This window comes from Suillus subaureus, assembly GCF_016647635.1.
Source record: "Suillus subaureus strain MN1 chromosome Unknown BJ212scaffold_144, whole genome shotgun sequence".
Lineage (NCBI taxonomy): Eukaryota > Fungi > Basidiomycota > Agaricomycetes > Boletales > Suillaceae > Suillus > Suillus subaureus.
Genome location: NW_024538700.1, coordinates 7,739 through 21,620, shown reverse-complemented (window position 1 = coordinate 21,620; position 13,882 = coordinate 7,739). Strand labels below are relative to the sequence as shown.

The following is a 13,882-nucleotide window of genomic DNA, read 5'->3' as shown; positions in this document are numbered from 1 at the left end:
ACCCCCCACCTGAGGACACCCCATATCTCGATTATCTCCACACACAGCCACTTCCCTGGCTTGCAGTTTTGCACCAGCTCCTAGAAGGGGTGCAACATGCAAGATTAGATGGTAGCTGGTCTATTGTATATGCTCATGCTGACATCAATCAATCTTTTCCATTCTGGATTCTGACATTTTGGCACCAAGTGTATACTCTCCTCAACATCCAAAACAAATGGTGACAGGCAGAAGCCTTCCTTACCAAATGTCAATCCAATCCAGTGGCCTCTACCTTCCATCTTGCCTTGAGCAGGTTGTCTTGGTCAGGCTCCACAAAAGGTTTCTGTGACTGGTCACCCTTGCAGATTTCACATTGCAGAAATGGCTAACCAATACAAATCTGAATATGATGTTGGACATTGTATATGGAGATAAGGATGTAGCATTGAAGCATACCTTTGAAACTGCATATTTTGTGCTGTTACTATTACTCACACATGATGAGTGTGCCGAGAAAGATTATTTGACCTCATGGGAGGCAAAACCTTTTCGTAATGCCACTGAGCAGTTGTTCAAGGGACACTACAAAAACCTTGGTATCCCTTGCCATATCCATGAGAACCATTGGACTGCAGTTCTGATCAATGCAGAGGACCAGAAAGTCCTCTATGGAGACTCATTTGGCACAGCTATTCCAAATAACCTGAAGGCAGCCATTGACTGGTGGCTCTTGCACCATTCACCAACTCCCTTGACATGGGATGATCTACAGATTTCCTGCCAGGAGGATACACACTCCTGCAGTGTCTTAGCTGCCAATGCCCTCACTCATTTCATCCAACCAATGAAGTTCCCTCTATTATCATCTTCCGACACAGATATTGCATGTTTGCATTATGGAAATGCCATTATTGAGCATCATGTCATGTCATCACAATTCCCATCACTACCACCAACATCTGTGTCCACTACACCACTTTCATCTACTATACCACTACCACCAGTGTCTGCATCTGTGTCTGTTCTGCCTACTATACTACCCCATGAGTCCATTGCACTGATATTCAAGCTCAAGAAGAAGCAAAGTCATGTGAGTTGCCAATCAACTTGATCTTCAGTCAAGTTTACTTACCTGAAAATAAAGGCGGACATGCTTGATGATGATTCTGACACCGCAGAACCTCAGTTCAGGGGGCAACTAGTAGATATTGAGCCAAAGAAGCAGAAAAATACCAATGGCAAAACAGTTGGCCAACCATGTACTAACATGCTTGAAAAGGTGACAAGGCAGTGTCACAAGCTCAGCAAGCCAAAAAAGCGATGGTATCGATGTCTCAGGAAGAACTGCAAATATAGTTTAGCTGCCCCTGCCAACTGGAAACGTCTGTTGAAACACACAGCTTCATGCCACCAGCTACCTGTTACCTTCCGTCATGAAGTCACTGAGCTCCTAGCCAGTGAGAGCTTAGGAGCACAAATAGAGAAGCTAGAAGTGGCTAGAGGGGAGGACTTGCAAACCATGAATCCATTGCCAAAGGCCTATCAGGATGCAGAGATGACTATGGCCAGTGTTGTTGGTGTTGTTGAACATTCAAAGTCAAGGCTCAAAGTGGAGTGTAGCAAGGTGGGATGTGAATACCTCAAAGCACGGCTAGACCTTGCAATTGTCAAGCTCATATGTGCAGCTGCAATTCCCCAACACTTGTCAACTATGTTGAATTGAAAGAGATCTTCCTGATTGCAAACAAAGCATACCATCCATCCAGCAGCACCCTAATTGCTGACAAACATATCCCTGGCAAAGCTGCTTGTGTTTGGATACTGAGCATCAAGTTCCTCAAGACACGATTCAACCTCACCATTTCATATGATGGTGGTACAATGAAGCAACCACAATCTGCATACACAGTCCATTTTACTACTCCAGACAGCCGTAGCTTTCTCATCAAGGGCAAAGAATCATCAGACACCTCACACATGGGTGAGCACATTGCACACATGCTGCTCAATGCAATGGACCTGGTTGGCCGCTTCTGCTTTTCCAGGATAGCTTCTGACAACACTGGTAATACTTGTGTTGCTTGACAAATTGTTTGTCAAGCTGTCAAGACACTGATTCCTATGTCAGACAGATGTCATCACCTCAACCTTGTTTGCAAGGACATCATGAAGCTTCCAATGTTCAAAGATGTTTGCAATCTTTCATATTCAGTCCAATAACTGTTTTAACTGTGTTTTTTTAGATGATCTCTCAACTTTGTTCCCTTGTGACATACTTCTGCAAGTTGACCCAAGCATATGATGCACTCAAATGTGTAAGGCTACAAAAGGGGATGACTCGAGGAATCAAAGGAATTGGCAAAACATGCTTTGCCACTATCTGCACTGCCACTATCTCTGTTCAGTGCTGCCTCCCAGCATTGTGAGAACTTGTTGACACTGGATCAATCAAATTTCCAGGCAAGGTATGTGGTTTTCACACCCCATCTATTATCAACTCATTGATTACTACAGAAAGCAGACTTAGCAAGCATAATCAAGTCTGGCAGCCATTGTGGATTGAACTTCGAACTAGGCCTTGCCTGTTTCATTGATGTTCAGGGCCCAATTGCAAAGGCTATTGTGTGTCTTGAGTTGATGCAGACAAATCCGGCTGATGTGTACAAATATTGGTTGGCAATTTGCAGATGCATCAAACAGATATTTGAGGATTTGTTGAGTGGTTTTAATGTCAAAGAGATGGGCCAAATTTATGCTATTGTCAATTCCTGCTTTCATGAGCAGCTCAAAGATGGGCCAGCTGACTGCTATCTTGCAGCTTTGTGCTTAGATCCACGTATGTTTCACTTATTCTTCACCTTTGATCCTTATCTCATGTGAGACAGGCTATGTTCACAGTGCAATCCTATATAACCTACTCTCTATCAAAATCAAGGTTCCTCGCATTCCTTCAACAGTTGTGCCAGATATCCTCACATCACCAACTTACATCCGAGTTTTCAAGTACCTCAAAATTGTCATTGAAGCCAAGTTCAAATCCCAGCACAACCCCACTCTCAAAGGAAAAACAGCTGCTGATGTTCATGAAGCTTTTGTGTGCCAGTTTGAGTGCTATGTAAAAGGACAGTACCCTTTTGATGTGATGATGGATGCTGGTCAGGGCATCCTCTCATACTGGAGTCACTTAACAAAGATACCTGAAGGTTGCATACTCACTGTGAGTTTCAGCCAATCCTGACTACTTGTAACTCAGGCTTTATCTCCAGTGTATCGCAGAAAAACTTGATTCAATCAAGCCCTCATCTATACCTGAGGAATGAACAATGTCAGTATTCATGAGGATGAATACAGCAGCCAGGAACTGTCAACATGTCTGGACACTGGTGGACATGACTCAGATTTGACAATGGCATATGTATGATCCAAAGGTCAGTGTCCTATTCAGTGGCCTGTATTGACAACTCACATCTCTTAGAAAATGGTCGAAAGACAGCACCCAGACATTTCATTTGGCAATCTCAACTCCATCATTTCAACACCCAAAGAACCAGCTGCTCATCAAAGTTATGAGCCCACTGGCAGCTATCTATCTGTGGGCACAGATAAGCAGGAAGAAACTCTTGAAGATGAAAAAGACACATGGCTTGATGAGAAGCTAGCAGCCAAACCAGTGCAGGATTTAGCCTTCAACATCAAAGTAGATGCAAACCTTCATGCACCAATTGTCACCAAAGTATTGTCTGATGAATGCAAGGAAAGTCCTATCAATGGCCTGGGTGGTGATGCTACTGAGGATGATGCTGACCTAGAGGACAAGGACACTGAGTGGGGCAGAAAATTTTGGTAGTAGCTGCAGCAAAAATCATCATTTTTTGGTCACATGACTGTTAATAACATGTTAATAACATGCTTCTAATGGGCCTTGCACAACTTATATAGGTGCATGCATGCTGGTATAGTCAAAAAATGTTCCCTTGATGCTCCAAGGGAACTGGCTGCAATTAAGGACTAGCAGAAAACTGATGTGACAGATAGCAAGTGAACCCCCAAATACAAAGACTGAAGTGATGAACACTATTTCACTAATAAAATGGAGGGAAGGGAGGGAGAGATTAAAAGAAAAAGATAAGAAGAAAAGATAAGGATAAGGATAAATAATAATACATAAGCCACGCTCACATTACACAGAAGCAAACAGCAGGTCATGAATGGCACAACCATTAAACAATAACACTTGAAGCAGTGTCCAATTTTTGCACACATAATGCTCCCAGGTGTCTGATTTCCATCTCCCAATGGTGTGAATACCATCAGGAGACACCCCCACTGTGGCTAGAGATGTTGCACCCCCTGCACACATGGAGTGTCCAGAGACATCTACTGGAAAGAATGTTCACATTTTGTGGACAAACCATGACCAAGAAGGTAGCTGCCCATTAGATCTCACCCAAAGGTAAGGATGAAGCGGAAATTGAGTGTTGTGAGAGCTGAGATATTGCATAAAAAGAGGTAAAGGGTCTGAACCAGCAGCATTCTGCTGAATAACAACACAATTCCCTTCATAATGCAAATCTGTCTTGTCCCACTGAAGAAGGAATGAAAAGTTCCCACTTGATAAGCATACTGATGTGCACAAAGATTTCTTTGCGCAATCATGCATTGATATTTTGTCAGACACCACCAATTCACCAAGGCGAAGTAGGCCATAGAATCCACAATGCAGCTGAGTTACCCACAGTAAGTCATCATGAGTCAAAGGATGAGCCAACTTAGAGTACATGTGCGCGAGATCATCCCACACCATTAGTGCTTTCCACAAAGCAGGATGACCAAGAGACTGCAACACACCTCTGAGTGTGTGCTTGATGAGACATGACTGCCGAGATTGCTGCACATGAGGAAAATGAGGTTTGAGGTTGGCGACAATGCCAGATAGGTAGGCCTCAATGGAACAAGGTTGAATATGATATAACATAAAGGTGACATAGAAGGAGAGTGTATTGGGGGTAGGGTCAATAGGTAGATGGTGTTTCTCACAGAAAGTGAGATATGAGTTCAGATGAGAAGAATAGATGTGAGAAGTAGAATTGTTGAGAGCATAACCGAGAAGAATTGAGTGTTCATGGATGAGACACTCAAGTGACCAAACAATCCACTGAGGTTGTCTGGCCCAGACAGGGACTGGGATCATTTTCTTGCTACCCCCAGTGCATTCCAAGGGGGTGTAAAGGGACAAATGTGAAGACCTGGAGAGACAAGCTCAGCTTCACTATTCTTCCAATGCAATAAGTGGTCGGCAACCACATTATCAACATCTAATACAAAGAAAACCCTAAAATCAACTCCAGTGTCAAGTAAAGCATCAACCAAGGTCATGAGAAGCCAGTTATAAGGAGGAAGGGCCATGAGGGAGTTGAACATCGAAACCATGTTAAGGTTGTCTGAGAATATTGCAACTTGCTGATGTGGATGCTGGCATTTGATAGTGTGAAGTAAAGAAGCAGTCACTGCCAAGGCTTTGAAGTAGAATATTGTTCCGGTTGGCACTGAAGTAGGCAAAGGACACTGGAAGCTGATATTGAGTTCAGGAAATCAATACACAAGCCCATCACCCGATGCATCAGTGTAAACCTTGAACACATCATCCTGAAGTCATGAGGGATTCCAGGAGACAGACTTGAGGAAGAAAACTCCTTCTGCAGCCTGAAGATGACCTATGACCCAGCTAAGCTCTCGCACTACATCTTGGTTGACCCAGATGAGGGCCTTCGACACAAGCTTTCCTGCAGTCTTTGCATATAACACAGAGAGACCAGGCCAAAGAAGAGGATAGACATTGAGGGCCCAATTGAGCCATCCTGCCAGGCACTGAAAGTCCTGCAAAGATCTGTGAGAACCCTTATGTGCGAAATTGACCAGCTCTTGAATAAGCTGAGAATGTGAAGCATTGGACATACAGTGACTTGCAAAACTGTTACAATGTTTGGTACTTTTTCAGTGTACACAATATAGCACCTGTGCACATGGGAATCATGCTTAGTGTTGGTGGGGGCATGTGAACTATAAACTCTTGGCTACAGACTGACACTTGGATCACATGATTTGGCCAAGGGGATGTGAGATATGCCTATTTCAAGATGGAGATACCATTGTAACAGTTTTGCAGCTGTTGATATAGATGGTGGGATCTCAGTCAAATCAGAGGATGGTTACTGTTATTTGCTTATACAAATAAAAATATACATAAAAATATTATGTCTGAGTTTGAAATTGCTCCCATGCTTCTTTATTCCCAACCATTGCTACTATTTCCTTAGGGAAATGCTCATACTCTGCAAGTCTCCTTTTGACAAGGTCCCAGGGATATTCCAATAGGTTAAGGTCAGGAAATTGTGCAGACCACACCATAGTCATAAATTCCTGCCCATCTAGTCACTTCTTGACCTTTTTGCAGGTATGCTTAGGGTCATTGTCTTGCTGAAAGATGACATCAGAAGCATAAAGATTATAAAACTCCAGGAAATTCTGAAGTTTATCCTTCAAAATTTGAAGGTAAAGATCTCCACCCATTCTACCATCAATCTTAGCAGCATAGCCAACTTCTTCACAGGTCATACAGCCCCATATCATCACAGAACTTCCATCAAACTTGATAGTTCCTTATGCCAATCTGTCACTATGTCTCTCTCCTGACTTTTTCCAAGCCCATTGCAACCATCTGACCCTAGGTGATTAATTTTGGTTTCATCAGACCATATGACCAACTTCCAGTCCTCCAAAGTCCAATTTTTGTGAGTATAGGCAAAGTCCAAGTGTGCTTTGCAATATTTGGCAGACAGTAGAGAGTGTTTGGACTTGACCACAGCCCTCATCCCAGCTTTTTCAGGTAACAGCAAGTGGTACTTGGGTTGGGGGGCTAATTGACAATATTTGAAAAAGATTTGAGCACTTGGATAGCAGTTTCTGCCTGCTGAGTGAAGATGAAACAAATAGGTTGACAAATATTGACTGAGGAAAGCTTGGTTGAATGATCACCAGTCAACTTTTGCAAGTAGGAACACTCTTTTTAATGAAGCTTGGAGATAGTAGTAGTGCTGACACCAGTTGTGGAGGCAATAGAGTGAATAGAATGACTAGCATTAAGCTAAAAGAGAATGGTATTCTTTTGAGTAGTAGAGAGAGATCCCATGGTGGTAATGATTAAAAATAAAGAAGCATGGGAGCAATTTCAAACTCAGACATAATATTTTTATGTATATTTTTATTTGTATAAGCAAATAACAGTAACCATCCTCTGATTTGACTGAGATCCCACCATCTATATCAACAGCTGCAAAACTGTTACAATGGTATCTCCATCTTGAAATAGGCATATCTCACATCCCCTTGGCCAAATCATGTGATCCAAGTGTCAGTCTGTAGCCAAGAGTTTATAGTTCACATGCCCCCACCAACACTAAGCATGATTCCCATGTGCATAGGTGCTATATTGTGTACACTGAAAAAGTACCAAACATTGTAACAGTTTTGCAAGTCACTGTACAAGCCCACATGATATTAGAATCAACATCAAACCCGATAATTGGCAACTCCAACCTGAAGACCTGTTTCTTCTCTTCATGCAGCAACCCAATGGCGTCCCATAAGCAAAGTAACTTCACCATATTGCAGGAAGAAGTTTGTTGTAAGGCGCATAGAATTTGAGACTGTGTTTGTCTTCAAATGAGAAAGAGTCATCAACATATATGTAGAGGAAATGAATAAGAATCTTGAAGATTGCAATCCAGATAACCAGAGACATAAAGGTGTGATAAATTCTCTGAGATGCTCTCCCTCCAAAGACATTATGTCTGTCCACATAGCAACGACCTTGAAAGCTAACTATTTGTTTGATCTGCCATAAAGGATGCATTGGCATATGACAATAGGCCTCTGAGATGTCAGCCTTCCAAAGATTCAACTTAGCATGAGGTCGAGTATGTCTGAAGGCACGAAGTCCATTCACTAAATCATGGACATTATCAAGAGTGACACCAGCAATGTCATTGTGAGATATCATTGAGTTGAGCATGTATATTCCTGCACTGTGATCAGTAACCAGCTGGTGCTTGTTGGTTCCTGGTTTCGGCACAGCATGGATGGGCATACTATACATCCCAGGTAGCAGATCTGGTCCGAAAGCTTGAGAATAACGCCCAATGTCAACTTCTTTCTCAATCTGAGTACATAGAAACTCCTTTTCGGCATCAGTCTTTGGAGGCCACTCATTAGGATGGGTATCTACAAAGGGCCAAAACCTCTCACACAGTCCATCACAGACTGAGCGAACAAAGGAAGGATTGGGGTGATCAGCTAATAATGCCTCAAAGACGTCAGCTTTAATAGGTGTAGAAACCTTGAATAAGGAGGGATGAGTCTGAATAGTATTCATGGCGTCAAGGTTTGGGAATGTGCAAACAGGTGGTTGAGGCATGGGTGTCACAGTTTCAGTCCATAGGGCAGTCCTGCTGTAAAATGACACTCCCAGTCCCCAAACTCCCTTATGTCGAAACTTTTGACCATGCATGATACCCTCATTTAGCAACTCCTTTGTTTGGGCACTCAGATTTTCAGTGAGCACCCTGACATCCCCTTTAGTCGCAGCAGTGAGTGAAATGACACTTGCCATCTGGTTTGGAGCAGGTGCCTCTATTCCATTTGTGACAGGGATCATCCCTTCCTCTATTTCCCTCTTGCCTATTTGATCTACCTTCTGACCCAGCTGAGGATGAGGCAGAATTGGAACCAATGCCAAAAGAGGTGAGGAATGTTGTTCAAAGGTGTTCAAACTAGGAATGATCAGTGAGGTGAAGATTTCATTGCATGGCAACTTGGTTTTGGACTGAACAATTGAACTTGATGACCCACGAATGAAGTCAGATTTCCATGGCATGGAAGAGGTGACTGAGGTAGGTATGATATTGAACAAATTTGTCTCACCACTGTGGGAAGACAAAGGCAATGGCCTCAATATACATGGAGAACATGATATTGTGATCTGATGAGGTCTTAATTCCTCCTGAGGACTTAGAGACCCAGAGTGCAAGTTCAATTTCATCATCAATGATGTGTGTCTTCTTAGGGTCAAGTTCAGTGGTGTGTGCAGAGTCAAGGACTTTCCCGAGGTCGACATATTTCCACTGCACAATATTAAGCCATTCACTGGGTGGAAATGGGGGGCACCCTGGTGTGGACAGGATGTCAGTGACAATGCCTTTGGGATCTGCAGCAAAGTTTTCGAGTTGATGGTATGTTTCTCAGATATCTGCAGGAAGAGAGGCAAGTGCTGCTGATTGCCTTTGTGACCAGGGAAACTTGGTTGTGTTGATGACTTTTGAATGTTTGGTGGAAGGTGTATCATCTTCAGACAAGGATCCTTCCCTTGAACGCTTGCTTCCACTCTCACTTTCTTCAACATCGGCTGGCCCCCTATTCTCTCACTCAGCTTCCTCTTCTTGAACCCTTCCCTCTGCAGCATGCCCACATTCTGAGGCAACTCAATTTGATGTGTCGATTTTGTCAAGCATGCCAATGAAGACTTCAAGGGCATTGTCAAGGTTTCTTCCACCCCTGACAGCTGGTGAATCAATGAGGGCTTCACAGAGGCTGAGGACAGTGCTTCCTTTCTTGTTTTGTCCAATACAGTACTGGTGAATGAGTTCAGAGCACCATTTGATGCAGGAGAGGTCAGTTGCTCATTCAGTGCTTGGTTAGGAAGGCTCAGCCAAAGTAACAGTTTGGGTGCATCAGCAAACCACTGATTTCATGACAATTCCCACACTTTCAACAACTTCACACAAGGTATCACATGTCCTCACAAGTCTCACAGACAACACAAACAAATGACTACAAGTCTGCCACAAGTGCACAGTAGCACAAGTAGACAAATAGCACACAAATGTACAAACGACACAAACTGTTACACACTGTAACATGCAAAAAGGATATAGTACCAGTATATACTACTAGCAGTAATTTTATATACATATATGTGCAGTGAGAGAACTGACTATCTACTGGTATACTGCATGGTCTAATAGATTATTAATTGAGAACAGTAGTAGTAACTATGAAAGAAAAACGCACTCACTGCTCATGTCATGCTTGAAGAGTAGCATACATTGTGATGCTGTTTTTCCTCTGGTGCTCTGAGTGCATGCGTCTGACATTGAGGTCGGCCAATAATAGATGCATGTTTGCAGCTTCTGCCCAGTGGCAGCAGATATGGGTGAGTACTTGGTGTTGTTCCAAAAGGCAGTCAGCCAGGTGCTTTTGAGCTTGACTGTTAAGGTTGCGTGCTCAAGGGGGTTGGATCACAAGGGCTTGGCCTCAGCTCATACACTGTGCCCCTTTCCCAAGTATGTGCCCTTAATTTCCGGGGGCTAGAATAGTTGTCCAGAGTTTCTGGGATTTGACTAGGGCAGATAATGGACATCCAGATCTGAAATGTGAGATAAATCCGATGGATGTCCAGATGTTACTTGGACAAGTGGATAAGGCTAATCTGGACGAAGTCTGGACTAGAAATTAACAGGGGATAGACTACCCTAAGGTAGAGTCAGAGATGTAGTCTAGGATGCAATCCTAAGACTCAGAGTATGACAAGAGACTTGGCTCAAGTCTGGAGGACACAGGAATGAGCAGGAACTAAGATGATATTCGAATTGAGGTATTTCCGAGAGTTCCAGGAGGTCTATATACTGTAGGTATCATATAGGAATCAGTCAGCAAACACAAAGGCTATGTATGAAGCATATGCAAAGTCTATTAGTAAGTAGGATGGATCACAAATAATGCATATTGGAAATGAAATGTATGTAATGGATCAATAATCAAAAGGGAAACATAGTTAACCAGAGTCTGGAGACAGGGGAAGTCTAAATGGGGTTGGGTGCTGATATAGAGTTTGGATTCCAGAAGGAAGATAAAAATAGATCAGATCATTGGAGATCCAGATCTCAGATCCAGATGTCCAGAGAAGCAGATTTAGAGTTGAGGGTCCAGAATGGCATATGACATTGACACACTTTGTGTTTGACCTGGGCTGCCTTGAGTGCGAGGTCAGAGTTATCTTCTTCCAGTTGATTGAACAAGTAGTAGGGCTCAGCTGAGTCTTGTTCCTGCAGATAGCAGATATGAGTAACAAAGCAACACATTAGTATTGTGATTCACAAAATGCATTGCTAGTACAGGTAAGTTCTCTTCTTCTTCTGCCTCCTTCTTAACAGGGTATGATCATGATGGAGGATGTGAAAGGCATGGATACCTGGAATCACCCCAGGGTGACATGCCTCAAGTTGAAGAGGCATCAGAATTGTGGGAGTCAGAAGAAGAATAGCAGGAATGGTGAGAGGAAGGAGAATAGGTGTTTTGGGGAGAGGTGCGAGAAACATTTTTAGTATCAGGGAACATATGGATGCACAGGTAGTAGCAATATATAATATTATGATCATACGGCTAGACTTATGTAGAAGATTTTGCAAAAGCAGCATGGGAACTTGTGCATATCAATCAATATGTCAATACCTACATGTCCAAAGTGCAGAAAAGTATTTACCAGGGACTCCAGCATCACTCGCCATCTAAGCCAGCCTCAGACATCTTGTCACAGTTCTGTTCATGACATTGTTGACATCTTGGAGTTTGCGGACATAGCTCCACCACAACAATCCCTTGATCCACCTCAAACTAGTATGGGTCAGAGTCTTAATGTCGGTGATGACTTGCAATTTGATACTCTGGATGCCATGGATACCAACTTAGATGGAGAATTTCTCGATACAGTGGGAGACCTACCTCTGAGTAATGAGGAATGGTATGAGGGTGCAGCTAAGTGCTATTCTCAGGATGGTCTCACATTTCTGGATCTTTTCAATGCCAATGGGCATGCAGAATACAGGAAGGAGAACCTGTTTTACCCATTTGCATCAAGGGAAGAGTGGGAGGTTGCTGACTTCCTCCTGTGTTCTGCCCTTAGCATGGCAGCAATCAACAAATTTTTGCAGCTCTCCATGGTACATATCCTTTTTTTTTCCTTTCACATTTCGATTGTGACATTACCTCGCAGATAAAATGATTGAAGTTGTCCTTTAACAATGCTAAAGATTTGTGAGGTCAGGCTGAAATGCTGCCAAAGGGACCAAGCTGGAAATGCCAAGTCATTCCCTCGCTTCATGGCACAAAAAGTCCAATTCAACTATTCTGGAGGGATCTAGTTGAGTGTTTGGAGAGTCTCTTCAGTAACCCCCTCTTTCATGACCAACTTGACTTTGTCCCTCGTCATGTTTACAAGACTGCAGCACGGCTCCTGCATGTATATTCAGAATGGTTGACAGGTGACACTGTTTGGAGCATCCAGGTATGTGTTACGATGAACTCACAATGTGCCTTATCTCACAAAACTGTAGGTTCAACTGCCCCAAGGTGCAACAGTCCTTGGCACTGTGCTTTCACCTGACAAAACCAATATCATGACAATGACAGGTGCTAGGGTCACACACCCACTTTTGCTAGGCCTTGCTAATATTCATATGCGCACTTGCACAAAGCTCTTATCCAAGGTGTTTATGCTCATGGCTCTCCTTCCCATCCCACAATACTTACACCCCAATCAATGAATGCGGGGTATGCTCAAAGATCACCTCATCTATGAATGTCTTTCAATCATTCTACAACCCCTGATGAAAGCCGCTGAACTTGGAATCATGATGTCTGACCCAGTAGGAAACATCCACCATTATTTTACCCCCCTTGCAGCATACATTGTCAATACCCCTGAGGCATGTATGCTCACATGTGTGCATGGTAAAACTTCTCCATTTACACTGGCATTGTATCTGTAGTTTGGGGACAACTTTTGTCACCCTGCACATACACATGAAATTACTCTTGAGCAACTCACCAGCATTGATGTTGATCCCAATAACCTGGAAGGCTTTTTTGCTGCATGTGCAGAATTCCAGCTAAATGGTGTCTTTGTGCCTTTCTGGAAGGGCTGGCTGTTGAGTGATCCTGCAATATTTCTTACACTGGAAGCTTTGCATCACTGGCATAAACAGTTTTATAACCATGACATGCAATGGTGTCTTGCAGTTCTTGGAGTGCCAGAATTTGATTTCTAATTCTCAATATTGCAACCTATCACAGGTTATCACCACTTCCCCAACAGAATATCCAAACTGAAGCAGGTCACAGGCAGAGTCCATCATGATATACAGTGCTACATTGTTGGACTGATCACTGGTGCAGCCTCCCATGTTGATTTGTGATCACAATTTGTGCTTTAATGGATGTCTAATATTTGGCGCAGTCTCCTAAACCTGATAACAACTTACTCACATCTATTGACAGATCACTCACACTATTTCATGATAATAAAGATGTTATCATGACACTAGGCGCTCGGATGGGTGTGAAGAGAGTGATTGACAATTGGCACATACCCAAGCTAGAGCTCATGCAGAGCATTACCACTAGCACATGCCAAGTTGGTGCCCTCATCCAGTGGCCTGCAGATGCAACTGAACATGTGCATGTCTCTGAAATCAAGGACCCAGCATAACATACTAACAACAATGATTACAATCCCAGATCTGTTGTCACTTAGATCAAGAAGAGAAACTGTCATTGTTTGCAGTTGCTACATCTCTCAAGAGCTCTCCCACAGATCCTAATCTTGAAGAACTCTGTGAGGATGAATGAGATGAGGACAAGGACAAGGATAAGGAAGAAAATGGGGAGAATAATGAACCAATGGATCTGCAAACTACACTCTTAGAGGAACTGAATCACATGCATACCACTTCCAACTACTTCAGCAAAATAAGAATGTCAGCTGCTACAAGGCATGGAATTCCTCAGG

The 13,882-nt window shown here is 43.0% G+C and overlaps 4 protein-coding genes across 4 annotated transcripts; 2 read left to right on the top strand and 2 right to left on the bottom strand.

Moving 5' to 3' along the window:
* Nucleotides 1-340: 340 nt before the first annotated feature.
* On the top strand, nucleotides 341-856 carry BJ212DRAFT_1253134 (uncharacterized protein; the record flags this gene model as incomplete). Its single annotated transcript, XM_041329736.1, has 1 exon — nucleotides 341-856. A coding segment is annotated over one exon (516 nt), but the record flags the coding sequence as incomplete, so codon positions are not given.
* A 4,313-nt stretch (nucleotides 857-5,169) lies between these two features.
* Nucleotides 5,170-5,571, bottom strand: BJ212DRAFT_1288138 (uncharacterized protein; the record flags this gene model as incomplete). The annotated part of the gene is made up of 1 exon (XM_041332022.1): nucleotides 5,170-5,571. A coding segment is annotated over one exon (402 nt), but the record flags the coding sequence as incomplete, so codon positions are not given.
* A 3,386-nt stretch (nucleotides 5,572-8,957) lies between these two features.
* On the bottom strand, nucleotides 8,958-9,263 carry BJ212DRAFT_1288133 (uncharacterized protein; the record flags this gene model as incomplete). Its single annotated transcript, XM_041332021.1, has 1 exon — nucleotides 8,958-9,263. A coding segment is annotated over one exon (306 nt), but the record flags the coding sequence as incomplete, so codon positions are not given.
* A 4,055-nt stretch (nucleotides 9,264-13,318) lies between these two features.
* On the top strand, nucleotides 13,319-13,582 carry BJ212DRAFT_1288132 (uncharacterized protein; the record flags this gene model as incomplete). The annotated part of the gene is made up of 1 exon (XM_041332020.1): nucleotides 13,319-13,582. A coding segment is annotated over one exon (264 nt), but the record flags the coding sequence as incomplete, so codon positions are not given.
* Between the last annotated feature and the right edge of the window lie 300 nt (nucleotides 13,583-13,882).